Source organism: Salvelinus fontinalis, chromosome 7, assembly GCF_029448725.1.
Source record: "Salvelinus fontinalis isolate EN_2023a chromosome 7, ASM2944872v1, whole genome shotgun sequence".
In the NCBI taxonomy this organism is placed as follows: Eukaryota; Metazoa; Chordata; class Actinopteri; order Salmoniformes; family Salmonidae; genus Salvelinus; species Salvelinus fontinalis.
Window position 1 is genome coordinate 51,052,117 of NC_074671.1, and position 27,898 is coordinate 51,080,014.

The 27,898-nt window shown below is 42.2% G+C and overlaps 1 protein-coding gene across 1 annotated transcript; it reads right to left on the bottom strand.

The window, feature by feature from the left end:
- On the bottom strand, positions 1-27,164 carry LOC129859645 (gamma-aminobutyric acid receptor subunit alpha-5-like). Its single transcript, XM_055929686.1, has 10 exons — positions 26,170-27,164; positions 25,461-25,545; positions 25,152-25,276; positions 23,634-23,701; positions 20,612-20,832; positions 16,089-16,171; positions 8,195-8,338; positions 5,343-5,495; positions 3,088-3,299; positions 1-2,806 (listed from the first exon to the last, which is right to left on the bottom strand). The coding sequence occupies exons 1-10, from the start codon at positions 26,186-26,188 to the stop codon at positions 2,501-2,503; spliced, it is 1,416 nt and encodes a 471-aa protein (XP_055785661.1). The 5' UTR covers positions 26,189-27,164; the 3' UTR covers positions 1-2,500.
- Between the last annotated feature and the right edge of the window lie 734 nt (positions 27,165-27,898).

A 27,898-nucleotide genomic window follows, 5' to 3' on the forward strand; every position in this document is an offset into this window, starting at 1 on the left:
CAACCTCATAGCGATGAGCTATCATGTGTCTTTGTCTCAGTGTAGCATTGCAATTTTACATTTCTCCCTGCCTGCTGACACGCACCCCAGCTGTCCACTGCATAGGAGCACCACCATTTGTCATCAGTTAGGGCTTAAATTGGAGGGAAACACACAGGGCTCCTGAATGGAAAAGCAACTTAAGCGGAACTAAATCCTTGACAAACAGATGTATGGCAGATGTGGCTGCCACAGTGACTGATGGGATGGAATCAGTCCTCTCTCTCCCTACACAACAGGACCTCATGGGCCAGTATTTCTGTAATCCATCGAGTCATCAGCGCAGTCCCCTCCTCTCCTATCCTTTGCTAGTTGCTATTAGTGACACGGGATAGCTCATACATGACACCTCCATGGGGTCATGTTCCATTTGTCCCCTTTAAGATGTACTTTACGTCTGATTGGTGGATTTCTTTTCAGAGAGATGCTTCATTGTCAAGTGCTTAATTTTTTTTTTGCTGCAACCTCAAAGTATGTACATATTGACACCAGTACAAGGAGAATAGTACACATAACTAATTCATATACTGTATCTGACATTAAATTAAATAGGTTTGATTTGCAATGGAATGACAGCATTTAATGATGTGGCAATTTACTTTGTGAAAGTCCTTTATCTTGAAAACATGATTGCTGACATGCAAAACAATTTTGGGACTGTATCAAATGTGGACTAATGAAATAATGACATACAAGTTTTTTTTGTGGATTATTCCTTTAACACAAGATGTCACATAGAGACATACAAATAAAGAGGTATTTTAGTCACTGTCTCTATATACATGAAGAATGTCTTTGTTGCCTAGGAGATTTGAATATAAAATAATTAATAATAATGCATGTACAGTTATTGTGTTATCTACAACATGATACTTTAATGAGAACTGTAAAGTCAGTGACATTTAAAGTATCCATCAGTCACTAATATTATCCATCACATTATCCATAATTATCCATTATTTTCTCTCTGTACATGCTGTGTCAACGAGTTTATATGATTCTCAGGAACAGCTTGTTTCTCCAGTACGGTGGCCTTGAAGCACAAACTTATTATTTCATGTTTCATCCATTATTCTTCTTTCTCTCTTTAAAAAAAAAGATACCGTATCTCGATCTCTTGAGTCTGTAACAAGAAAGTAGGTGTTACCACAGAGGCACCATGCCCCAGAGCCCTACCCACATCCTCTCCTTTCCGTACCCTGAACAAAGCGCTCTGGGCCTGGGGTGAGGGTGGGTGGTCAGTCCCATGTGGTTGGTTCTCTCTCCAGGGGCCATATCAGATAGAGTGTTTAACAGGTTCAAGCTCATTATCCCAGGCTAATTAAATCCTAGCGGACTTCAGGGACTGGGGCCAATCTGGTCATGACACAATGAGGATAGGACAGCAGTGTAGAAGGGCTGTGTTCTGTAGGGCAAACTATGGCAAAATGTTTTGAAACGGTAAATGAAATAAGTGTTTCTTATTGAACAAATGCAGGAAGTCCATCCCTGTTTCAGTCCGCTTTTCCCCATTTGATGCCCAAGGAACACGACCCTGAAAACGGATCCTGTTACAGTATATGAGTTCAACCTTTCACAACAAAGGGCAGCTCAACACTTCTAAGTCGGCATCCACTCCCTCTAGCTGAGGGAAAACGCTTTCATTGCAATTGAAAAAGTCAGACCTTATCAACCAACCATTTTATAACTTGGTAATGATTAGAATTTTCCCACTGTGCACTTTCACCTAGGTTGATTAGACTGTATCCTCAATTACATCACAGCGTTGTATCTTGCCAGCTTATTTGGCCTCTGTCTCCACAGTTAGAGCCAAGTTTGTCCAAAAATTATTAATCTGTACATTATATAGATAGAGGTAAGAAATAGTAACATTTTAAATTGTACAAACAGTACATGTGAGATGGGCAAAAATGACAAAAGTATAACAACATATGTATCCAATAGAGATAAGAGAGATTTGTCTGCAGTATTATACAAACTTTACAAATTGACTGGAAATGACACTGAAAATCATTATTCGCCACTTTCCTTACCATCCTAGCTTCCGCTATCTTACTTCATATTACTAACACAGCATGTGTTTCTCAGTCTCTTATTCTTCAAGATGACAGGGTTATAAACAACACATAAATGCCATTGACCGTTTTCAATTCATTTGAGGCCAGGACAAATGTCCACACTGCAGCATTTCAAAATGTCCTTGTCGAGTTTCACTTTCAAAATGTCATTGATTTTCACTTTCAAAATGTCATTGTTGAATTAAAGCAATGTACAGTAGGTATAAAGAGGGAATATTAAGGCAAACATGGTTAGAGTATCTCTCTAAAAGCTTCATGCAAATGACAGTATGAGAAAGACAGAACCCATGAAAATCTCCCATCCTTTGTGACACAGTATAATTTTCTTCAGCAGCTTGTAGGCCAATATGGTTGAAGGTAGGGTCGTGTGTTTGACAAAGACACTATGTTGGAGCCAATATGTTGACTCCTTTGATGACCTGTTCTCTGTTGAGGTAAGTAGCCCAGTACACGAGGTTAAAGGTTCCAAATAGGACAGGGAAAACTATCCGGGACATTTTGTCGATTTTGCTCACGCTGTTGTAGGTTTTCTTGGGGTCCAGAACTTCTGTTTCAGACGATCTTAGTTGTATGGAGGTGCTGTTGGAGATGGTGGAGATAGAGATATCCTTAGTGATGTTGGGGGTGTAGTTCACTCCTGCTGTACAGACGTTGTTGGGCTTCTTAGAAAGCACCATAGGGTCCCTTTTCTGTTGAGATGAAACATTTAAAATGTATCATTTAATATTTAATACGGTACTATTTGTGTTGGGTGGATACAAATAGTCCGTGTTACACGTAGACCCTCACAAACCCGGGGCTACATAAAACGTTTTTTTATTTTAACTTTACGATTTCTGTCAGTAATTATTATGCATGTAGAGCATCAACGTTTCCATGACGTCGTCCCAAAAACACGACCATAGCTCTCGCTTTTCAATAGTGTTTTATAGACAGTTTTCTAAATGGAGAGTGGGATACCTGGACTCACCTTTGGGTGCTGAGCCTCCATGGCCTTCTTGCCATCCCACGCCCAGCTCCTCTTGGTGAAATAGTTGACGGTGGCAAACTCGATAAGTGCGGAGAAGACGAACGCATAGCACACAGCGATGAACCAATCCATGGCTGTGGCGTAGGCCACCTTAGGCAGCGAGTTGCGAGCGCTGATACTGAGAGTAGTCATAGTCAGCACTGTAGTGACACCTGGTAGAAAAACAGAGACGTCATGTTCATTAGGGCACACAGTGGAAAAGGGTTTCAAACGTTTTGCAACAGAAAAAATAAAATAAGAGTTTCTAATTAGACAAGGCCAGGTATTCCCTCCCTGTTTCAGTCCATTTTCTTCCATTCTCTGCCTAATTAACACTACCCCTGTATGATGAGTGAGCAACAGGTTGTAATATATTCTTTAGTATATGGGAATAAAGTGGTTAACATCATCTGTAGTGACGTGTGGAAGCTGTAGACATTTTGGGATCATCAACTAGATTCAGCCACGGGCCGATTTGTTATTGAGCGGATGGTCAGGGGGCCGGAACATAATTACAAATAATTTGTAGACCGCAAATTGATCGCAAGAAGACCAAACAAGTATAATACTTATTTAAAACATAATAATTTCAAACCTTGCTTACATTTGTTTTCGATAACATACAGTATACACTATATACAACAGTATGTGGACACCCCTTCAAATGAGTGGATTCGGCTATTTCAGCCACACCCATTGCTGAAAGGAGTATAAAATCGAGCACATAGCCATGCAATCTCCATAGACAAACATTGGCAATAGATTGGCCTTACTGAAGAGCTCAGTGACTTTCAATGTGGCACCGTCATACAACAGCTCAGCCGCGAAGTGGTACAGTAGGCCGCACAAGCTCACAGAACGGGACCACCGAAGAACGTAGCACGTCCTAGGTTGCAACACTCACTACAGAGTTCCAAACTGCTTCTGGAAACAACGTCAGCACAAGAACTGTTCATCGGGAGCTTCATGAAATGGGTTTCCATGGCCGAGCAGCCGCACACAAGCCTCAGATCACCATGCGCAATGCCAAGCGTCAGCTGGACTGGTGTAAAGCTTCACGCCAACTCCGGAGCAGTGGAAACACGTTCTCTGTAGTGTTGAATCATGCTTCAACATCTGGCAGTCCGACGGACGAATCTGGGTTTGGTGGAGGCCAGGAGAACGCTACCTGCCTGAATGCATAGTGTCAACTGTAAAGTTTGGTGGAGGAAGAATAATGGTCTAGGGCTGTTTTCCATGGTTCGGGCTAGGCACCTTAGTTACAGTGAAGGGAAATCTTAACTCTACAGCATACAATGACATTCTAGACGTTTCTGTGCTTCCAACTTTGTGGCAACAGTCCTGTTTCAATGCCCCCCGTGCATAAAGCGAGGTCCATACAGAAATGGTTTGTCGAGATTGGAGTGGAAGAAATTGAGTGGCCTACACAGTGCCCTGACCTCATCCCCATCGAACACCTTTGGGATGAATTGGAACGCCGACTATGAGCCAGGCCTAATCGTCCAACATCAGTGCCCGGCCTCAATAATGCTCAGGTGGCTGAATGGAATCAAGTCCCTATAGCAATGTTCCCAGAAAAGTGGAGGCTGTTATAGCAGCAAGGGAGGGACCAACTCCATATTAATGCCCATGATTTTGGAATGAGATGTTCAATGAGCAGGTGTCCACATACTTTTTTTGGTCATGTAGTGTATCTCTCTATTATGGGTGGGAATATTTTTGGAATAGATTTTCAAAATTAAATTCACTTAGAGCTGATTTGCTGGTGTTTTTACAGTCTTTTATGTCCAATAATAAATAAAATAAGTCTTAAAAAAACGATTTATTTATTTTTGCTCAGAACTTGGGAGGCCAAATAAAATCCCCCTGTCAGTTGGGGAACCCTACTGTAGACATTCAGGGGTTTTCTAGGGACAAGAGAAAGGTGGTCATCACCTGTGATGTCTATAATTGCCTGAAAATCTATTTCAAATTGGCACCATCATGGATGATATAGATAATTGTAGTTTAACCAGGTCGTTATTGTGAAAGATAATGTGTTCTCGATGACTTATCTGGCTAACTAAAGGTATAAATAAAAAAATCTAACATTCATTCATGAAAATTGTGATGAGTGTATGTGTTGGGTGACGGGGCAACACATAGTGTCCATTTTGAGTTGAAAGTACACTTTTAGTTCGAGTTGATTCAAGTGGTCGAGGTGCGGTCATACTAACCAAAGACGGTCCTGGCTGGTACAGATTCACGGTTGAGCCAGAAGGACACCTGGGACAGGATCACGGTCATGAAGCAGGGCATGTAGGTCTGAATGACAAAGTAACCAATCTTCCTCTTCAGGTAGAAGTGACACATCATGACGGTGTACTGTCCTGTTGGTTTAGAGGACAGTGGGACAAAGATAAATTAATAATTGCAGTGGTAACAATGATAGAGATATACAGTAGAAAGAGAGAGTGAATCGCAAAGTCATCCTGCATTTTTATCTAATTGTGTTATATATTTGATAATTATATCGAACTTTATAATAATATGCATTTTTGTATTTTTTTTTATAAATGATATATATATATATAAAAAAACACGACAAGGATGCAACAATTGCCAACAAATATAATTATCTAAGAAAACAATTATGCAGATGAATAAAATATGATGTAAAATGGCTTCGCTAAAATATGTATGTTACACTCAATAATGTGACAGTTGCTGTGTGAGGTAAATGTGTTGTGGGAAAAAAGCGGCGAGAAAAAAAACCCATGATATCTTGTTAACCAACTGAAGATTGCGTTTGAAGCTTTAAAAAAAATCCTTTCTAGCTTCCCACAGCCGGCGCCTGATAAACTATAGAAAATCCACTGATGACTGCTGCGGTCTCCAGGCAAAATCCGATTTTTGTATCTCACTAATCCCCTGTCACAATCTGCATCCTGTCATCAGGGAAAAACGCTAGCTCAGTCCTGCCCACTCACTCAGCTCGGCTCGGCTCTGCTGTGCTCTGGCCTCGCGCACTCGACAAGGACGCGACGCTACCAGATCTCCAGCGACTGACGGACAGATATCTACAGACCTTAGCTCCTAGTTAATAACAATTCTCCCAGGGGTGTGATGGAGGGGGGCTGACCTGGTGCCCCATGGGAAGTTTGTGATTCTGTGAGCCAAACGGACGTAGGGCCAACGCAGGGACCATCATGTCTCCAGCCCCAGAAGCCCCAGCTAGCCGGCGTCTTCTCGGCCCACCGGGGAGACACCCATGACTCCCAGCCTCTCTCCGCCCCGAGCGACCGACTGACCAACCGACCACCCGGACTGTTTGCTGTTGATGCATGGAGCCCGATGAGACTCATAGAGGAATGAACATGTACCTTTGGTGGATTTTACTGCAAGGATTTTGGAGCGTTTATGGGGAACTTCCATTCATTGCAGACAATAACGCAGCCATGTTGGTCAACTGGTGAGTACTAACGCAACGGTGGTCCCAGAAAGTTTGTGAAAAACTTAAGAAAATGTAATTTACATGTAAATATGCAAATATAAAGAAAGAAAAGTGGAATGGGCTGGGTTTTGGGATATGTCCAAAGGAGACATTGCATAAAGGCACACTGTTCTAAACCCAACTAAGGAACTCCATTTTGCAGGATAAACTATATTTCCCTCTTTTACCAAACAGTATACTATATCATTTTAGGGGTGTACGGTATTTATTTTCAGTGTGGTTTGCTGTAAATGTACTGTGAGGGGGTATAGGATGTCATGTCCCTAAACCGAGCTGTTGCTAATCTTGTCTTGATTTAGCCATAGAGGGATTGTAGCTAAGATTAGGCACATGCTAATTCAAGAACCGCAACAGAACTGACCCACCGGATTCCCATCGGGGACAATGAACTCTACAGACTTGGCCCTGGGCCAGACAGACGGCCTACAGCCACCGCCTGACCTCCGCAGCTCCCATTTGTCACTGCTGGCAAGCAAAGAGGAGCCGGTGGAGGAAAGGAGATCCACAGAAACACACTTTTAGCTCGCGGGCCTACTGAAGTTCGGGGTCAGTCCACAAATGGACTATAGTTTACACTTATCAGTGGCCCTGCAGGGAAGCTTATAGGATCCCGCTGCCTACTTAACAGGCAGGGAGGGTTTTAGTTCTTATCCATGATCAAGGGAGATTGCCATGGAGGGACTGTCCTGCCTCTCCTTTCCTTTCATGGCCAAGGAGTTAAACGGCTGTGATGATGACTTTCACGGCGCTGGATGGTTTCTGCCATTCTACGCACAATACCAGGGAAATCCACACTTTTAATAGCCATTCTGCAGACAGCAGCCGAAGTGCATTACAGTTCCGCTTTACATAAGGGTATTAAGCCTTTCAGTCCCACGTGTCTTTGCCCGGGAGCCTGGGATGTCCAATCCCTGCGGCCGCTGTGATGTCGTCCTCTTATGCAAAAGCCTGATGGGACAGTCAACACGGGATTAACCCTTGACTCCCAGGGAGCTCACGACAGGAATAAGTGAGTCCATGTGTAGCCTAAGTGACAGCTGGCTACTTCCCTTTCTGCTCTTGCTCCTCCTCCAAAATATTTCCTTTCCCCCCTCTAGCCTACAGTGAAGTACAGTGGAGTTTGGAGAAGTCAGACTAAAAATGACATTTGAAAGGAATAGGATACTTTCCCCAAAATATGAATTTCCCCAACGTAATCGTTAAGAGTCTACTGACCCACCCGTGCGTCAATCTAAGTAGCATAATAACAAAATCCCCATGAAAATCGGTCAGTTTAAGATAGAGATATTTGCATGGGCTGTGTCTTAATCCATAGCGTCCGCTTATGATAGCCTTCCGCACATGCGGTGGAAGGTGGCTGAGCTACATGGGTGTTACATATATATATATATATATTATTTGATACCTAAAGGGGTCCTACAATTCTAAATCAAAGTGTCTCAGGCTACATTCCATTCCAACATCCATATGTGCATACCAATTAGAATGCATGCCGTAATACATTGCTTAATTCTAAGGTATGCTAGTGTGGACATTGGAAGAGAGCTGGGAAAGGTTTTTGAGTATATACCTCACCTCGACTGGTGTAGATGTCCTCAGAGCCTGCAGTCTGGCCGATCAGGTGGTACTGGTTGAGACGGGATCCGTCTTCTGCCACCACTACAGACTTGGCAGCACCGGTTTGCCAGAGGTACACCACCTCAGAGACTGGATAGGCATCTGAAAGAAAGAAACAGGACACTGTGAGGACGCTAATGAGATATTATACAGGCCAGTGCACATATCAGGAACTAGCAAGTCTCAGACCAAAGTCATAGTTGAAGCTCAGATGTTGAGTCAAGCGAAACTAGGATGAAGCTATTACTAGGACTACACGTTCTTCTGGCAACACAATCGGAGGCCTATGTCGTGTACGCATGAAATGCATGCTGGGAAAGGAACAGAACAGTTTGTTACTTATGTCCAGGACACAAGGTTCCTCATATCCTACTCTAAGTGAAACTACATCGTGGTTTGGTGTCCTAGTTGATTTATTTAGCAAATGCAAAGTCTCAGTGCCAAAAAGTCGCTTCTGATCCTGCTGTGTTAAGTACAGCTAGGCACCCATTGCATTTGTGGATTATGTGGTGAATGGTTTTCTCTCTAAGAACAGAGCTTAAGAGACAACATGGCTATACCCAATCTCTTTTCCTTTAACATAGTAGGACAATCCCCCGGAAGCTGTACAGTACAGACCAGAGTAAGGGACCCAGCCAGCTTTGCCCCTCTGGGGGCTTCAGGCTTAGATTGAGCTTTGGTTGAGCACATGTTTGCAAAGCAACACAGCTTGTTAATCACATAGCCACAGTGGCTGATTGGAGCTGAGAGTGTCGGCTAACGCTGACCCCCAGGGTCTGGTCCAAATTACGCCGCTGCCACAGCAGAGAGGGTCATCAGGCATCGTGACCTACAGAAAGACAAGGATGCATACGCAGACAGACAGACGGATAGGCAGACAGACAGGCAGGCAGACACACACAAACACACCAACACCAGGTTCAGATTGCAGCCGACTAGTTTTTTTGCTCAAATTGGTGATCTGTAATCAAATCATTTCCCAATTCATCTAAAAGCGAATGATTTCTCTTGTCAGCTCTCTGTGTCGATTTTCCACCCTTAGGACATCATCCCTCTTACCTAGAGGATTACAGGAGGGTCCAGTGTGGAGCTCACTCTAAAGCTGGGGCTAAGCCCTAAAGACTCATGACATCCACAAGGAGTTGCATTGGCTCCTCTCCTGAAACACTGACTCAAGATAGAACACAAAGGCCTGCCAACATTTAGGATCTCTTAATAGGCTGTATCAATAGAACAGTCTGGATCGATCAGTGATACAAAGTTCAGGTCAGGTCAGCTATAGTTTATTGTAACCAGGTAGGGCATGTCAAATATGAACTATAAATCAAAATATGAAGATTAATATTTTGGCGATCTGTTACAGCCAGAAACCCACTTTTTACACTACTCTGACAGAGAGTTATCATTTGAAGTACAAACGTATCTAATTTTCTTTTTAAATGAACTAACAAAAGCATTGTTACTATCAAATTTCCAATCATCAGACATTTACTATGTACATTCTACACTGAACAAAAATATAAATGCAACGTGTAAAATGTTGGTCCCATGTTTCATGTGCTGAAATGAAAAATCCCAGAAATTTTCCAAACACACAAAAAGCTTATTTCTCTCATTTTTTTTCTCACAAATTTGTTTACATCGCTGTTAGTGAGCATTTCTCCTTTACCAAGATAATTCATCCACCTGACAGGTGTGGCATTTCAAGAAGCTGATTAAACAGCATGATCATTACACAAGTGAACTTTGTGCTGGGGAAAATAAATGGCCACTGTAAAATTAGCCGTTTTGTCGCACAACACAATACCACTATAACGACACAGGACAAGACCCAAATGCAGACAAAGGAGGAAGTTGGTTCGAGTTGCTGATATTTATTAATAGACAAGGGGCAGGCAAGAGGCAGGTCGGGGACAGGCAGAAGTTCGTAAACTAGGTCAGAGTCAGATGGGTACAGGACGGCAGGATGGCAGTCAGGCTTGAGGTCAGGGCAGGCAGAATGGTATGGCAGGCGGGCTCAGGGTCAGGGCAGGGCAGGCAGAAAAGGTTGGTACCGGGAGGACTAGAAAACAGGGACTATAAAAACCCGCTGGTAGGCTTGACGAGACAAGACGAACTGGCAACAGACAAACAGAACCACCGATATAAATACACAGGGGATGATGGGAAGAAATGGGAGATACCTGGTGAGGGGTGGAGACAAGCACAAGACAGGTGAAACAGATCAGTGTGACAGCCACATATGTCTCATGTTTTGAGGGAGTGTGCAATTGGCATGCTGACTGCAGGAATGTCCACCAGAGCTGTTGCCATATAATTTCATGTTAATTTCTCTACCATAAGCCGCCTCCAACGTCATTTTGGGGAATTTGGCAGTACGTTCAATTGGCCTCACAAACGCAGACCCTGTGTATGGCGTCATGTGAGCGAGCAATTTGCTGATGTCAATGTTGGGAACAGAGTGCCCCATGGTGGAGATGGGGTTATGGTATGGGCAGGCATAAGCTAAGGACAATGAACACAATTGCATTATATTGATGGCAATTTGAATGCACAGAGATCCAGTGAAGAGATCCTGATGCCAATTGTTATGCTATTCATCCGCTGCCATCAGCTCATGTTTCAGCATGGTAATGCACAGATTAGGGCCTAATGAATTCATTGCAATTGACTGATTTCATGATATGAACTGTAACTCAGTAAAATCTTTGAAATTGTTGCATGTTGCGTTTCTATTGTATGTAAAGTATAATTGCAACCTTTAGGGTAGTCAGTAACCTACTGTCGGGATTCAGGAAAGCACTGGCTAGGACAGTACCTGCAGTCCAACAAAATAATTCAATCAAGTGCAGATGAAGGATTTACACTTTATCAGAAGTGTTAACCTCATTTCAACTGAAACAACTAGCAAGCTGGTTCCTCTCCTGAACACTGTCACCGTTGAAACACTGTCGGGATATTGACGTGAAACCACACCTGTCCTAAAAATAGAGAGCCAACATTCTGAGAGAAACCTCAGAAACAGCACCTTTCCTGTCTGCAATCAATTTGAGGCCTAGGTCTCTTTAAGCATGCAGGGATATGCAGAGGAAGGTGGATAGTGAGGAATAATGGGCCAGTCAGAACCATGGGGAATGAGTGGAGGTTCAGATATAGGATCTTCGTTTACTATAGCAGGAACATAATCCTACAGCAACAGGACATTTGAATTGTTAATTGGATTGTAATTGACTGACATTTTTCGTAGGTTAAAATCCAGTCTAAAATGAATTTCAACGTGGAAATTACAAACGTCAGAAGCCTTTTAAATCCTCAAATACACTCCGTTTACAACCTCAAGGTTGATCGAATGAATATCCTACATCTCTATAGATTCCTCAGCTTTTGTAGATGGTCCGTCTATAAAATAGAAAAACACAAAGGCCTAGAGAACCAGGTTAAGAAAGGGATGAGCCACAGGAGCCTGGAAGAAAGAAAAGGAAACAGAGAGAGAGAGAGAGAACATTGAGAGAGAGAAAGAAAATGTGAGGGTGAGTCATGTTCTTCAAGGCTATACACTGTACCAGTCTACTTCATTTCTACTTCATTTCCATGTTCCATGTACATTTTTTTTTTTAAATCTTTTATTTTTTTTCTAATTATGGATGAAAAGAATAACTGTCGTTTAATCCCCCGGATGACAAAGTGTCTTTCTGGATTAAAGAAAAGAATCAAAATGAGGTCCACTGTGAATGTTTCTTGGGACTAAACGAGCGTTTCTCCCTGGCTGTAGGAGGAAAATTAAAGGCATTTGTCATGTAAGGACTGTGTGTGTGTGTGTGTGTGTGTGTGTGTGTGTGTGTGTGTGTGTGTGTGTGTGTGTGTGTGTGTGTGTGTGTGTGTGCGTGCGTGCGTGCGCGTGCGTGCGCGTGCGTGCGTGCGTGCGTGTGCGTGCGTGTGCGTTGGGTGGGAAGAACAAAGAAAAAGAAAGTGATGGATCAATGTAAAGTGCAGTAACTAAGCAACCAAGCTCAATAGCATGTCATAGCACTTTGTTGTAGTACTGGTACTACTGGCCATGCTCTGTGGGTTGCTATTTACAGTCAGACTTCTTGGATGGCTTTAGCCGAAAGCCACGGCCAAAATGTAAAGTTGGGTGGGTTTAGAATCCTTAAGGATAATGATGCAGGGAATACCATGATTTAGTAGTAGAGCTAGAGGATTTGGCAGACGGGGCCTGTCACGTATGCCAACTTTACGGCAACCTCTTCCTGACTTTGAGATTGCACGGTACACACCCACCTATTACATAACATGAACATTAGGAGCTGCGATAGATGAATGAGTAAATGAATGAATGAATGAATGGATAAATGAATGAGTGAACAAATGAATAAAAGAATGAACAAACAAATGAACAAATGAAATGATGAACAGGTTTGATATAATCTTTGTTTACATACTGTCCACGCACCCATACATCTTAATCTGAAAACTTGAGCCATCTACTGTACCTGTGAGGAGAGTGTGCTAGTACATAATAGTAATAGGATGGTTTTACAGCATCTAAAACCCTCCTGTGATTTTACTTGACCATGGGAATAGAAAAGAGCTACACCGGGTATACAGAAATGCACTGATTGAGCCTTGCCTGTAGTATACAACCCATTTTAAATCAGCTTCGTTTATCAAAAGAGGCTGTGCCCTGGTCCCAAATGGCACCCTATTCCCTATATAGTGCACAAAATAGGGAATAGGGTGCTATTTGGGATGCACACAGCCCTCTGTACTCTCCATCTCTCCACTCCATACAGATAGCCTTGGGTTAGTAATGCATGGATGACAATAGAGAACCCAGCTCCTAAAAGCACTTCAGTTCACCACAGCTCTAATCGGTTGAAGACTGAGAGAGACTTGAGTGTCATCATTCCACAGACTTCAATGACTGTTTATTACAGCACTCTTGTAGATTATTTCTGCATCACGATATAGTTTTTACATCAATTTAACCATTTTATGAATTTAGATGTGGAATAGTGTCAAAAGGGCACATTTGTGACCTGTGATGTTTATTTGCTGGTGATTTCAATATTTTATTTGTAGTACACTACACTAGTTATGAGTTCATCTTAAAAAGAGTGTCTGCTATCAATACAACAAAAAAAGCATAAGAAGGAGAAACCACGTCTCAATTATGACGTTGCATTGACCCCGGAATTTCGCCTTAGCAGCAGTAGCATGGTCAGGTCAGACATTTTCCATGCTTCTCCACAGACCTATACAAATGTAGGATCTTAATTTGTTCCAGTTTGCTATCGCAGGAAAATAATCCTGCAGCAACAGGAAATATAAATTATTAAATGGATTATAATTCATGGACATTTTTGTGGAGGTTGATATATTTTTCATTATGGCAATCAAGTCAAACATTTCAAATTGGAATTGACAAACTTCATAAGCATTTTTAACTCTCAAATAGACTACAATTTTAAATGTCCTGCAACAGTTCTCCTGCAACAGGGTGATCAAATTACAATCCCACATCTGTACAAACATACACACACTCCCTCCTCTCCACACACTACCACATCCATCCTACTTATCATGAACATTATTTGATAAGACTTAGTTTTTCTGTGCTGCTTGAAAAAAGGTCAACTGTGGGCCAAGAGAGTAAAGGCAAGATACACTTTCCATCATCCTTCATATCCCCTGTGAGCTGGGCTGCACAGGAAAGCAGTTGTATCTGGTGGTGAAGTGGGATGTGTGGTTGATGGAATGAGATATAGAGCCTGTGGTCACAGTGCTCAGACAACTGGCTAAACCGTAGTAACTGTATCTGTATGCTCTGTACGTAAATTACTCAAATGCAAATCTTTTCTGAGTGTCTGGCCTTTTTTGTTAGGACAAACCTAGTCTGAAATGTCAAAGTGAAATTCTAAACTTTTAGAAGACTTTTTAAAACTCAAATACACAACAAGTTTCCATTTCGTGCTTAGCAGAAAAATTCTCAGCAACAAAAGAGTGATCAACTTAAGATCCTACATCTGTAGGGGCAGTTCAATCAGCTAGGTAATCTGGCTATATACGTCCTATGGTGTGATAAAGCCCAGGGTTTACTATATTGTGACATGGCGTGACCCTGTTCAGGGCATTCCTATTAGCTTCCCTGGGACTATCCATCTGTGGTGTCCACGTCTAAAAGGTCAAAGTACAGCTGAGCTATTTCAGGCCAGCACTTAAACCAGGCAGGCAGGCAACACCCACACCACCCCCCCCTGCCCCAACCCACAACACTTCAGGAGAATGTTAACATAACAGGATAAGATGCTTAGCCGCAGATGCTGGTGTGACTGCTGGATATCACAGTACAAAGCGGTTTCCAGTTCTGGAAGTCCCCTGGGTTCAGGAACTTAGGGTTCTCAATTTGAGAGGGGGTTGAGGGGTTTCAACTAACTGTTGAGAATTAGAATAGCAGAATACACGGGGTGCAATTTCGAAATTTGGTTGTGCATAAGCAGTTTTTTTATTGTTATGCCAGTCACCGTCAGTCTCTCAATCAGGCTACGTCAGCAGTAATTTAAAAAAGGTAAATAGGTCTAGCCAGCGATTTAAACTTGTAGTAGTGGCAGCAGGTAGCCTGGAGGTTAAGAGTGTTGGGCCAGTAACCGGACAGTTGTGGTTTGAATCCCTGAGCCGACTCGGAGGAAAATCTGTCGATGTGCCCTTGAGCAAGGCACTTATCCATAATTGCGGCTAAAAGTCACTCTGGATAAGAGTGTCTGCTAAATGACTAAAATGTAAATGTAGTAATCATGGCTGAATTACCGACCAGGCACGAAGGGCCATTGATTTTGTTAGTCACTCTCAACCAAATATTAGATTAACATGGCATAAGTCATTGCAAAATGTGTCAAATTTCTGGAAATTATCTTTAAAACGGCAAAGAATTTGCTCCACTGCACGGCAAAACGTGTAGAATTACAGGAAATTCTCTGTAAAACTGCAACTTCTTTTTCTCCGCTCCATGGCAAAATGAGTAGAATTGCATATAATTAGTTATACAATTGCTAAATGTTCTCTCCGCCCCATAGCAAAATGTGTACAATTGCAGAAAATGTGCTTTAAAATTGCAAAATAAATTCTATGCCCCATGGCAAAATGTGTGGAATTGCAGGAAATGTACTTTAACTCTAACTTTTTCTCTCCGCCGTCAAGAGGGGGGCCACCAAAATGTTTTGCCAGCGAGGCGTGGGGGCCCCCCAACCAAATCTCGCAGAGGGCCCCCAAAAAGTCTAGGGGATGGCCCTGCCTGACCATAGTCTGCTTTTAGTTCAGTTTGGTAAATGGTAATACAACCCTGGGAGCCCTGGCGAGGTGGTACAGTAGGATAGCCCAACTGCTGAGGCCACAGGCCACGTGCCAAGTTAGCAAAGGTAATTAAGGGCCTGGTTACCAGAGGTAATTAAGAGCCAGTTTACCAAAGGTAATTAAGGACAAGCAATTTGATTAAAGGATAGATAGACCTTTTGGCCCTCCACCTAGTTTAACTGAACCAGGTTTAGCTCCTCCGGTTTCAGGATTCAGGTCATTCCTTATTGCGGCGCCGTCGTTGTGGCTGGATTCTGTGTTCTTTCCTTGTTCCATATGTACCGTCCTACAGAATACTGTGCAAGCTCAATTGTCTCTTTAGAGGAATTGATTTGGTAGTTTACTGAGTTGGAGGTTTGATAAATAGTGCTGTCATTGACTCATACTCAGATCATAGGAAGTCTGGGCCTAGTAATGTTTATACGGATGGGATCTGTGCCGTTGTATTATTAGTGTGGCAAAGAGTAATACACAAAATAACAACACATGGAATTTTACTCACAGCTTCCAAACTTCAAAGGGCAAGCATGAGCATCCATTGGGAAGTCCTCCAACTGCATGGGACACTCCGCCGATATGGTTAACCTAGAGAAAGACACAAAAGATCAAGACAATAAACCCAAATCCCCTACAGATTTACTACATATAATAATCCTGTTAATTTCAAATCCAGTGCCGCCGTCGTCATCAACATCTTCATCTCCAGTGCTAATGTTAGTTGCATAGATAGCACAATGCCTGTACGATTACATCACAGGCCGTTTTTTTCCCCCTTGTAGTATTTCTAGACAGAATCACCAAGAATTCACCCTGATCCAAGCACATGGCATTACATTTGATTATACTGCCATCTTGTGGTGGTTGTATTATTTGTGAATTCCCAGCTGTCATTCACTTCAAATCCCCCCATGTACTGTACGCCAAGAGTGTATTCACAGAGAACATGTCCACAAAGTAACCACATAATGTGACACATGTAAACACATTGATATAACAATGAAATGATGCCACCTCTAGTCCTTGAGGACCATATGGACTCCGGTTGTGTTCACTTCACTGCATCCTTATTCAATGGTATTACTTTGCTTATGTTGTGTCAAGGACAGCTGACATGTTTTAAGATCTTATTGGATCATACGAAGACCAACTCTAATTCTCATTGGTCTGTACTGTGAACAGGGAAGGCTGCCATCATGTGGTTACAAGAGAAACTGCAGGACTGGTCATTGAAGAACCTGATTTTCTGTCTCACAAGGAAAGTATATTGGTATACAGGTTTGATTAGCTATATCCTAATGTAGGTCCACGCGTAGAGAGCTGCCTTTTTCCCTTACAAAATTAGGGCTACAAATTCCCCCTCAAATTACATGTAACAGGTGTCATCGATTCTAAATCATCCCCATTACTCAATTTTTTGCATTCACAATTATGCACCTGCATTTCTTGTGTGATTAACATGATAACATGTACTTGTTACGTGTTGACGTCACCAGTGCACCTCAAAGTAATGAACATGGCAAAAAGACTGCACTAGTTTCTTAATATGCATATTTCCTGCATCAGAGGTACAGTTTGCTCTGGAAATACGAATACTACATGAGGTTCACTTGCTTCAACCTTTTCTGAAGGTTTCTGAAAACTCTGTTGCTCTCGGGCTAATGTTTCGGGAATCGGGGGGGTGAGAATGCAATCACATTTAGTCATTATCTCCACTGGAGAGAAGGAGCTTTCCCCTGATGTCGGTGGATTCTGAAAGGCTGGGCCATGCAATAAATCTAGGTAGAGCGCTAATCTCTTTCCTGGTAATGGAAATACATTAGGAGACAGTAGTAAAACCAGAGCGATTAAAAGCAGAAACGTCCTGATGTTTCATTTCCTGAGTCATTGGGAAATCTATTACCTTTTTTAAAATTATGGGCCTGATATCTGCTTCTTCTTTCACTCATCAGACTTTGATTCCAGTGACGGAATCAAAGTCATCTATTTCTCTTGCATCTATTTATCTGGCATTAAGATGATTTTTAGCAGGTGGTATTGATCTGGAATAAATTATACCTCCTAAAATGATACCAGGAAGTCCTGATCTCTTCGTATGATTGCTATTGGTTGTCATCACTTTCTGTTCCTGTCTATTATGAATTCAAGGGTGAATATTTAATCTAACCTGCCACATATTGGTCCGTGTCCCATAACATACAAAATACAGCCTCACAAAGACCAAAAGAAAAGAAAATTGTCTGAGCCTATGTTACCAAGAGCTGGACTGAGTCGAATAGCTGTGCAGAGGCTTTTGTTACCTCCTACACACAGACAACAACAATAACCAAACCAGTTCAGGGCCATTTGTGAATCGTGGCTGGCTGTATTTCAGTGAGCGTAACGTTAGTTTTTCAGACACAAAGCTCAGATATTATCCTCTATAAGTCTAAGCCTTTGGGTGGGGTGGGGGAGGTTCAGCTAACATGTGGAATTGTTTTAAGATGGTCATATCATGGATCATTTAGCTATTTGATTTGGAATTTTAGGACCCCTGTAGGTATTCACCAAAATTGGTCTTTACTACTATAACCTATAGAAACACATTGAATACCACAATCGTAAATGGCCAAACAGACAGTCCAAAAATAAAAGGGGGAATAAGATTTTTAAGCGTCTTTCCTTTATCTAAGAGATATAAGAAAGCTACAGTAAGGAAATACTTTTGTTTTTTTGGACACATATTTAACCCCCTTTATCTGTTGGCACAAAACTAACTCCATACTTCCATTCATTTTTATTTTTTTTACCAGTTACCTTCAGACGAGTGACACTTGCGGAGATCGTAAATCCAAAATGGAGAACACCATCATATTTGTGAGAATATCTCCTTTCCATAACGGGGTCATATTCGTTTGTAGCCCAAATCGTTCAGACGCTACAGAGGTTTTCGTGAGAAGACCAATTGTTCGGGATGTCACATGGTCTAAAAAACGCAGCCCATTCAAAGAAACATATACCTAGCTTAAAGGGGATATTTGTATTATTATGTTACTTAATTTGACGCATGAGTGCTTCAAGACTGCTTCGATCACGTGGACTGGGATATGTTCTGGGTAGCCTCAGACAACAGCATTGACCTATACGCTGACTCGGTCAGCAAGTTTATTAGCAAGTGCATCGGTGATGTTGTACCCACTGTGACTATTAAAACCTCCCTAACCAGAAACCGTGGATTGATGGCAGCATTCGTGCAATACTGAAAGCGCGAACCACCGCTTTTAATCATGGCAAGGCGACTAGAAACATAACCGAATACAAAGAGTGTAGCTATTCCCTCCGCAAGGCAATCAAACAAGCAAAGCGTCAGTATAGAGACAAAGTAGAGTCTCCGGCTCAAACACGAGTAGGGTTCAACGGCTCAAACACGAGACTTATGTGGCAGGGTCTACAGTCAATCACGGATTACAAAAAGAAAACCGGACCCGTCGCGGACATTGACGTCTTGCTCCCAGACAAACTAAACAACTACTTTGCTCGCTTTGAGGACAATACAGTGCCACTGACACGGCCCGCTACCAAAGCCTGTGGGCTCTCCTTCACCGTGGCCAATGTGAGTAAAACATTTAAATGTGTTAACCTTCGCAAGGCTGCCGGCCCAGACGGCATCCCTAGCCGCGTCCTCAGAGCATGTGCTTACGGACATATTCAATCAATCCCTATCCCAGTCTAATGTGCCCACATGCTTCAAGATGGCCACCATTGTTCCTGTTCCCAAGAAAGCCAAGGTAACTGAACTAAATGACTATAGTCCCGTAGCACTCACTTCTGTCATCATGAAGTGATTTTAGAGACTACTCAAAGATCATATCACCTCCACCCTACCTGATACCCTACACCCACTCCAATTTGCTTACCGCCACAATATGTCCACAGACGACGCAATCGCCATCACACTGCACACTGCCCTATCCCATCTGGACAAGAGAAATACCTATGTAAGAATGCTGTTCATTGACTACAGCTCAGCATTTAACACCACAGTACCCTCCAAACTTATCATTAAGCTTGAGACCCTGGGTCTCGACCCCGCCCTGTACAACTGGTTTTTGGACTTTCTGACGGGCCGCCCCCAGGTGGTGAGGGCTGATCCTCAACACTGGGGCCCCACAAGGATGCGTGCTCAGCACACTCCTGTACTCCCTGTTCACCCATGACTGCGTGGCCATGCACGCCTCCAACTCAATCGTCAAGTTTGCAGACGTCACTACAGTGGTAAGCTTGATTACCAACAACGACGAGACGGCCTACAGGGAGGAGGTGAGGGCCCACGGATTGTGGTGTCAGGAAAATAACTTTTCACTCAACGTCAACAAAACAAAGGAGATGATCGTGGACTTCAGGAAACAGCATCTCCGCTTTGACGGGACAGCCTGTTCACCCTGCTATCATTCAGAAGGCGAGGTCAGTACAAGTGCATCAAAGCTGGGACCGAGAGACTGAAAAACAGCTTCTATCTCAAGGCCATCAGACTGTTAAACAGCCATCACTAACATAGAGTGGCTGCTGCTAACATACAGACTCAAATCTCTGTCCACTTTAATAAAGTTAATAAATGGATTTAATAAAGGTATCACTAGTCACTTTAAATAACGCCACTTTAATAATGCCTACATATCCTACATCACTCATCTCATATGTATATACTGCATTCTAAACCATCTACAGCATCTTGCCTATGCCGCACGGCCATCGCTCATCCATATATTTATATGTACATATTCTTATTCATCCCTTTACATTTGTGTGTATAAGGTAGTCGTTGTGAATTTATTCGATTACTTGTTTGATATTACTGGGAACTAGAAGCACAAGCATTTCGTTATACTCGCATCAACATCTGCTAACCATGTGTATGTGACCAATAAAATGTGACTTGATTTGAATAGACCTGACACAATTCCCCACCCTACATTACAGGTACTTCCTATCTGTTCTATGTGATACATTTCTATCTGAAATAGTACTGAACAGGCCCGTGGTTGGTACCTCATAGTGTAGAGCAGCGTTCCGTCATCCTTCAGTCTCAGTAGCTTGTTGGGCGTGGTCATGTTGTGGGCGATAGACTTTTTCCCGTTGAGGAAGAATGTGTCTGGGGTCCAGATGTTACTGGCCAGGAGGTTGTTCAGAGGCAGCATCTCCATGGGTCCTTTGAAACACAGGCGTTCGTCTTTCCAGCTTTGTCGGAAAAACACATCAATGGTGTATTCCTAAGGTGGAGAGAAGCATGGTGATAACACTCCGAGTCAAAGCCCGTGGACACATACAGATCTGCTATTTTAATTTGATCCCGCTGACTCAGAGAATGTTCCTGTGCAGGAGGAGGTGCAATGTGTAGTGTACCTGAGGTTTTAAAAAGGTTTTAAAGTATTTAATTTTGTATCATTTTATTTTATTAGATTTAGTATTTTTGACTAACCCTACCACCCCTCCCCTAATTGGAGTAAACTAACGAACAACAACAGTTAAGCTTCTACTTCCAGCTTATACATGCTGCCTTTGGAAAGTTTTGACTTTTTCCACATTTTGTTACATTACAGACTTTTTCTAAAATTGATATTTTTTTCAATTATCCTTCCCAATCTACACACAATACCCCATAATGACAAAGCAAAAATAGTTTTCTTGAAATTTTGCAAAAACAAATATAAATGTAAAAAAACGTATTTACATAAGTATTCAGACACTTTGCTATGAGACTCAAAATTGAGCTCAGGTGCATCCTGTTTCCATTGATCACCCTTGAGATGTTTCTACAACTTGATTGGAGTCCACCTGTGGTAAATTCAATTGATTGGACATGATTTGGAAAGGCGCACAACTGTCTATATAATGTCCCACAGTTGACAGTGCATGTCAGAGCAAAAACCAAGCCATGAGGTTGAAAGAATTGTCCGTAGAGATCCGAGACAGGATTGTGTCGAGGCACAGATCTGGGGAAGGGTTCCAAAAAATTTCTGCAGCATGGAAGGTCCCCAAGAACACAGTGGTCTCCATCATTCTTAAATGGAAGAAGTTTGGAACCACCAAGACTCTTTCTAGAGCTGGCCGCCCAGCCAAACTGAGCAATAGGTCGAGGGAGGTGACCAAGAACACGATGGTCACTCTGCCAAAGGTCTAGAGTTCTTCTGTGGAGAAAGAAGAACCTTCCAGAAGGACAACCATCTCTGCAGCACTCCACCAGTCAGGCCTTTGTGGAAGAGTGACCTGACGGAAGCCACTCATCAGTAAAAGACACATGACAGCCCACTTGGAGTTTGCCAAAAGGCACCTAAAGACTCTCAGACCATGAGAAACGAGATTCTCTGGTCTGATGAAACCAAGATTGAACTCTTTGGCCTGAATGCCAAGCGTCACGTCTGGAGGAAACCTGGAACCATCCCTACAGTGAAGCATGGTGGTGGAAGCATCATGCTGTGGGGATGTTTTTCAGCGGCAGGGACTGGGAGATTAGTCAGGATCGAGGCAAAGATGAACAGAGCAAAGTACAGAGAGATCCTTGATGAAAAACTGCTCCAGAGTGCTTAGGACCTCAAACTGGGTTGAAGGTTCACCTTTCAACAGGACAACGACCCTAAGCACACAGCCAAAACAATGCAGGAATAGCTTCGGGACAAGTCTCTGGAATGTCCTTGAGTGGCCCAGCCAGAGTCCGGACTTGAACCCGATCTAAGATCTCTGGAGAGACCTGAAAATAGCTGTGCAGCAACGCTCCCCATCCAACCTGACAGAGCTTGAGAACCTCTTGCCAGAAGAATGGGAGAAACTCCCCAAATACAGGTGTGCCAAGCTTGAAGCGTCATACCCAAGAAAACTCAAGACTGTAATCGCTGCCAAAGGTGCTTCAAATAAGTATTGAGTAAAGGATCTGAATACTTATGTAAAAGTGACATTTCAGTAGTAAAAAAAAAAAAAGATAAATTACTCACAAATTCGGAAAACCTGTTTTTTCTTTGTCGTTGTATTGTATTGTAGATTGATGAAAAACAATTTAATACATTTTAGAATAAGGCTATAACGTAACAAAATGTAGAAATAGTCAAGAGGTCTGAATAGTTTCCGAGGGCATTGTACATTTTACAGACACCATATATTTTACAATCTTTTTTTTGTTTTTACTCCTATCCTTCCACTACCCTCAACCCCTCCCGTCTATTTCTGAAGACCATCCAGTTTGATTTCTATTTGTCATATATTTTTTAACTGTGCTTTTTCACAAAAGTTTTGAACCTATGTACATTTTATGGAAACAGTTATATATTTACATGAGTTATCTTGTTGTTTTAGTCCCAGCCTTCAGCTCCAGTCAACCCTTCCCATCTATCTCTTAACACCATCCATGTTGGATTTCTTTATGCCATATACATTTCAACTGTGCTGTGATGTTTCTCAAAAGTTCTGAACCTTTCTATTCTCATAGTTTCTACAGAATGGGTGATTTGCAAAGTCATAATCAATTGATCAATAATATAATAATACTTTTTGCAAAAAAAATCTTTAATTGACAATCTGTATGAACTATGAGAATAAAAAGGTTTAAAGTTAGCAATTTCCACCTTAAAATGTCAGACTTGATTTTCCCTAACGAAAAGTGTATCAACGCTCACAAAAATGTCCATTAATTATAATCCGTGTAATAATTCACATTTCCTGTTGCTGCAGGATTCTTTTCCTGCTGTGAGAAACTGGTCAATTTAAAATATTCAACTGTAAAACTAGTCCTGGACAACAAAAATAAATACTAAAAGAAGATTCTCCATTGAAATAACGTTTCAGTCCAGGACTGGGTTTAATCTGCATCCTAGAATCTGGCCCATGATGTATTTCTTTATAATATATTGATTTATTACTTAACAAAAAAATATGAATACATGTCATTATATGCACCTAGGATAATTGCTGTGTGTTGTAACATTTACAGGAGGGTGTGGTGTTGCTCCTATCGCAAAGAATTACGTTAATGGACGTCATTGAAATGGTGCATAATGAAATGGGCTGTAAATTGACTCACCATTTCAGTATCTGAAACTGGGCCAAAGCTTGTGACAAATATATTGGTTTTGATCTCCGTGACCTTTTCTGTGGATAGAATAGAATTTGGAATATGACCGTGAACATGAAGAGACAAGGGACAGGGGCAAATTCAATTTAGGAGTAATCGTCATAGAGATTTCCATTTGAAATCTTTACACCCTTCAATGACAGAAGCCATTCTAAGGAAGTGAGTGCAGCTCTGTTCTCCAACCCCATTTGGCAAATCCATGTTGGATGTATCCATGTGTTAGATTAGCGACATTAAAAAACAAGATTTAGAAGGGGGAAAAAGGATAAAAAATCACTGTAAGACCAAATCGGAGGTAGAGCATTTTCTTTTCTCTAAGAGATGCAGGATATTTCTATCTATCTTCCAGTGAACACTCTTTGACTCCCTCTCTCTCTCGTCTGAATAGAGGTCTGGATCTCAAGGTTACTTTTTGCAGATGGAGGTGGTGGTCATGAGGGGGGCTGTGTGATATATGGCGTGTTGGCAGTGCAGTTCCTTCTCACTTAGGATTGATCTATTACTGTGATTGCTTTGCTCTTGGAATATATTCCAGTCAATGCAAATCTGTATATTAGAACAGTCTCTTTATTTTTCTCACTGAATCCAAGAAGTCTATCGAGTGTTATTTTACAGAGAGGGAAAATGCTATGCTGGAACACAAATTATGTATGAGGCTAAGCATTGGCATACTGCAGTTTTGCGAGCCCCCCCCCACTGCAAGGTCCGATCAAGTTTAATAGCTTATCTCGTGTTATTCTAAACATTTTGCCATCAGACTGAGAGAAAATGTTGCAGTTTTGAAGCTAATTTGCTAATCATTTTGCCATGGCTTATGATGTGTTCGTATGCTATCTGGGGAAGAGGGGGGGGGGGGGGGGCCACCAGGGTGCCCCCAACCAAAAAGAAAACGCCCCAGAGCCGTCTCCCTGCAAGTGGGGGGGTGTTTCCAAAACATACAGTTGGTCCCACGTGGGGTCACACAGCGCATCTCGGTATGGAGCACACTCATTTATCGTCTCATCAGCTGGTAACTTTTTGTCTTGTGACAGGTCAATTTGCTGCAGCATAACCTGCATAGCCTTTAGGCTACAGTAATATAATTGCATTAAATCAGTGCACACCCAGGCACACTCTCTTAGTATTTATATTTCCCATCAAATCCCTTCAAGTTGCAAAAGAACCAAAATACATTCAGTATAAATTCAAACAAAGACAAACTGTACATTGAAACAGAAATATCCACATTTCACACTGTATTTTGGTTCTATAAATCTCCTGCATCAGCATGCTACACTGGTCCTGCTGCACCTGGCTTGAGTGTACTCTGAGGATATAATATAACGTCAAATAAGAGTATTAGTGAATGACATTTGCCCCAAGAAAATGAATACTGATATAATACTGTATTGTGTTGTACTGCTTTGTACTGTAACCTCTAGTGATATGAGTTTGGATCAGAGTGGTCTGTAAGTCGGTATACGTTACCTCCAAGTCCTGGTCTGAGTCTGTTGTCGTAGCCGTCCAGCAGTCCGTCCAGTATCCGCGTGAAGATGGTGATGTTGTCATTAGCCTCCGCCTCTTTCAATGCCTCTGCTGTGGTCTGGCCACGACTGGGAAAGACAGAACATCAATCAGGCTGGTTAGTTCCACATACTGTAACATGGAGACTGCTTGACAAGGCTAGTGTCGATGTAAATAAACCACATCATAGTTGGATATGCACAGTATATCTACTGTTCAAATGAGGATGTAATGCAGTGTATAGTCAGATGGGATGGTACACGTTTCACTTACCCCACTTGACATGTCATACAAAGCAGCAAGACAGAGATCCACACGTGTTTCATTGTAGAAAAGCTGGGCATTTTGTCCTCTATGTCTGGAATAACAACATATAATCCACGATCAGTACTTTCAGTAGTATGTATTGTCATCATACTTCCACTCCTACTTCTCCTTCTACATTATACTCCTACACTATACTCCTACCAGAGTAGTATTACTACGGTACTACTAATACTATAGTATCATAATGATAAGTACTTTGGTGTTGTACTGTACCCCACCCTCCCCCAATACGCATACCTGACCACACACACTTTCAACTAGCAGCCCTATAATGGACCTACAAGAGTAATCAGTAGGCTAACCTTGATACAATAACTGTTTGAAACTGTGAATATACCAATCATGTCTTTCTACATTCCTGGCCCACGTCCTTGTGTGCATTCATTTTGCCCAATGATAAACACCTTGTTGCAGCAGTATTATAACATCTCCCCATTTTGCTGCAACTGTTCGTGTTCGCGTTGTATTGGTGATCCTCACTGCGTATGAATTCGCAGGCAGTGCAATAGGTTTTCAATGTAGGCTAATGATGTACCCTCGCTGTTCCCTTTCCCCAGACCCCCCCACTCATACCACCCTAACAATAGAGGGAAGGAGGGTGGGGGGTGCTTCTGATGCCATCCTCGTGCATAAAATAGGGTTGAAAATCAATTACCTGTAGAGAGAGCCATCATCTTGATTTAAATCCAGGTTAGAAAAGCGATACAAAAACCGCAGCAATGAAAGGCAAGAGGGTATGCTGCTGCTCCTTCAGAGGGATATAGATATACTCCGCTTATAGTTGCCACCGCAGCCAGTCTCGATCGTGTTTTGTTCTCTCCTGATTTGCTTGACTGACTTCCTACTCATGTCAAGCGGATGTTTGCGTCTTGTGCCGCCACCTCCTTCGCGCCTTTTGGAGATGAGAGGTTTTAATGCCGAGCCCTCATCTTCGGTTGTGACAACAGCGTTTTTCGTGTTACATACCCTTGGTCTCAAGTTATTTGTCCACTCAGAGCGGAGTAGCGGCCCGGTGCCCCATCTTAGTCAGAAAACACATTCACCTCCAGTTGCCGCTCACGTGCACACACTGCAACGGTTTGCTAACCGGTGCGTTATCATAAGTGCGACAGTGAAAACGATCCTCCAGGAACTCCAAGCGTCCCGTAACTTTCCCCTGTTCTCTTACTTGCCACTGTAGGCTACTCTAGCCTATGCCTATTGCTGTGGTTAGTTAAAACGCCATCCTCTCCCGCAAGCTAATTAGCTGTCTAGTCGAAATCAATTTAATGACTGAGGGGCAGTGGGTTGATCCATCCAGAAAAAAAAATAAGGCTATATCCCAAGGACCCAATAAAACAGTATACCTATTCACCTACATGTCCAATTTTTGTCCCCTCTGTTTACCTAGCCTTTTCTCTCATTCAGTGGGAAATGCGTCAGCTTTGTTGAAAAGAGAAGTACCGCTTATTATAGTTCTAATGCACATGGTACCGCTGCCTCCAGAGTACTGCCTTTTGATTTCGATCCCGACCTATTATGCCACGATGACTCACCAGCCTAAGGTCCATCAATGAGAATTATTACGGTAATGATCAGAGGAAATCGAGAATGAACGCACTCAAATATGAAAAGAAAGATCGCAATAAAGCAATGTCTATCAAAAGGTGTGATTACACAATCTTACTGAAAAAAAACACGTTTTTTTAATTTTATTTTTATTTTTACAGTTAGCCTGCATCAAACAAAGTCATTATACCAATTGCCATAAGAGGGTACTCTAACTCCATATTTTTTGACACAACAGTATGCTGACTAATCATATTGCACTCCCCTGTAGCACGGTATTCAATTTCTATACCTTTTTACATTACAATCAATAGTTGACAGTTCAGTTTGACAGATCTATAAAACGTGAATTATTTGCACCAAGTAGACACATGTTGCACTGTCTTGTAAATTGCCAGGTATTATGTGAGTTATTTAAGTGGTGCTAAGGTGTTTCAGCCAAATGTTTGAACTGTACAGCTCCGTCCCCATAGCGCGTTCTGACCCTACCGTAATTCCATCGGGTGGTGCTGTCCACGGTGCTGAAACAAATTTGAGCCTGTTAAAATACTTATTCCTAAAGTACAATGCTTATCATATAAAGCACTATTATAAGAATATCACATGGTCCAATTGACTCAATTACAGACTTTACACTGCGTTGTATGTTGCCAGGTGTGAGTTATCACCGTATATGTAAATCAAAGTCACCATGTGTTACTGTGCAGGTGAAAATTAAAGGGTTTAAATTCTTGTTTTTTTCCCTCCAGGAACGCAGTCGATGGAAACAAGAAGTTGTTTGCAATCTATGATACCAGGTAAGTACGTCAGTCAGTCAGACTGACAGCCCCCACGGG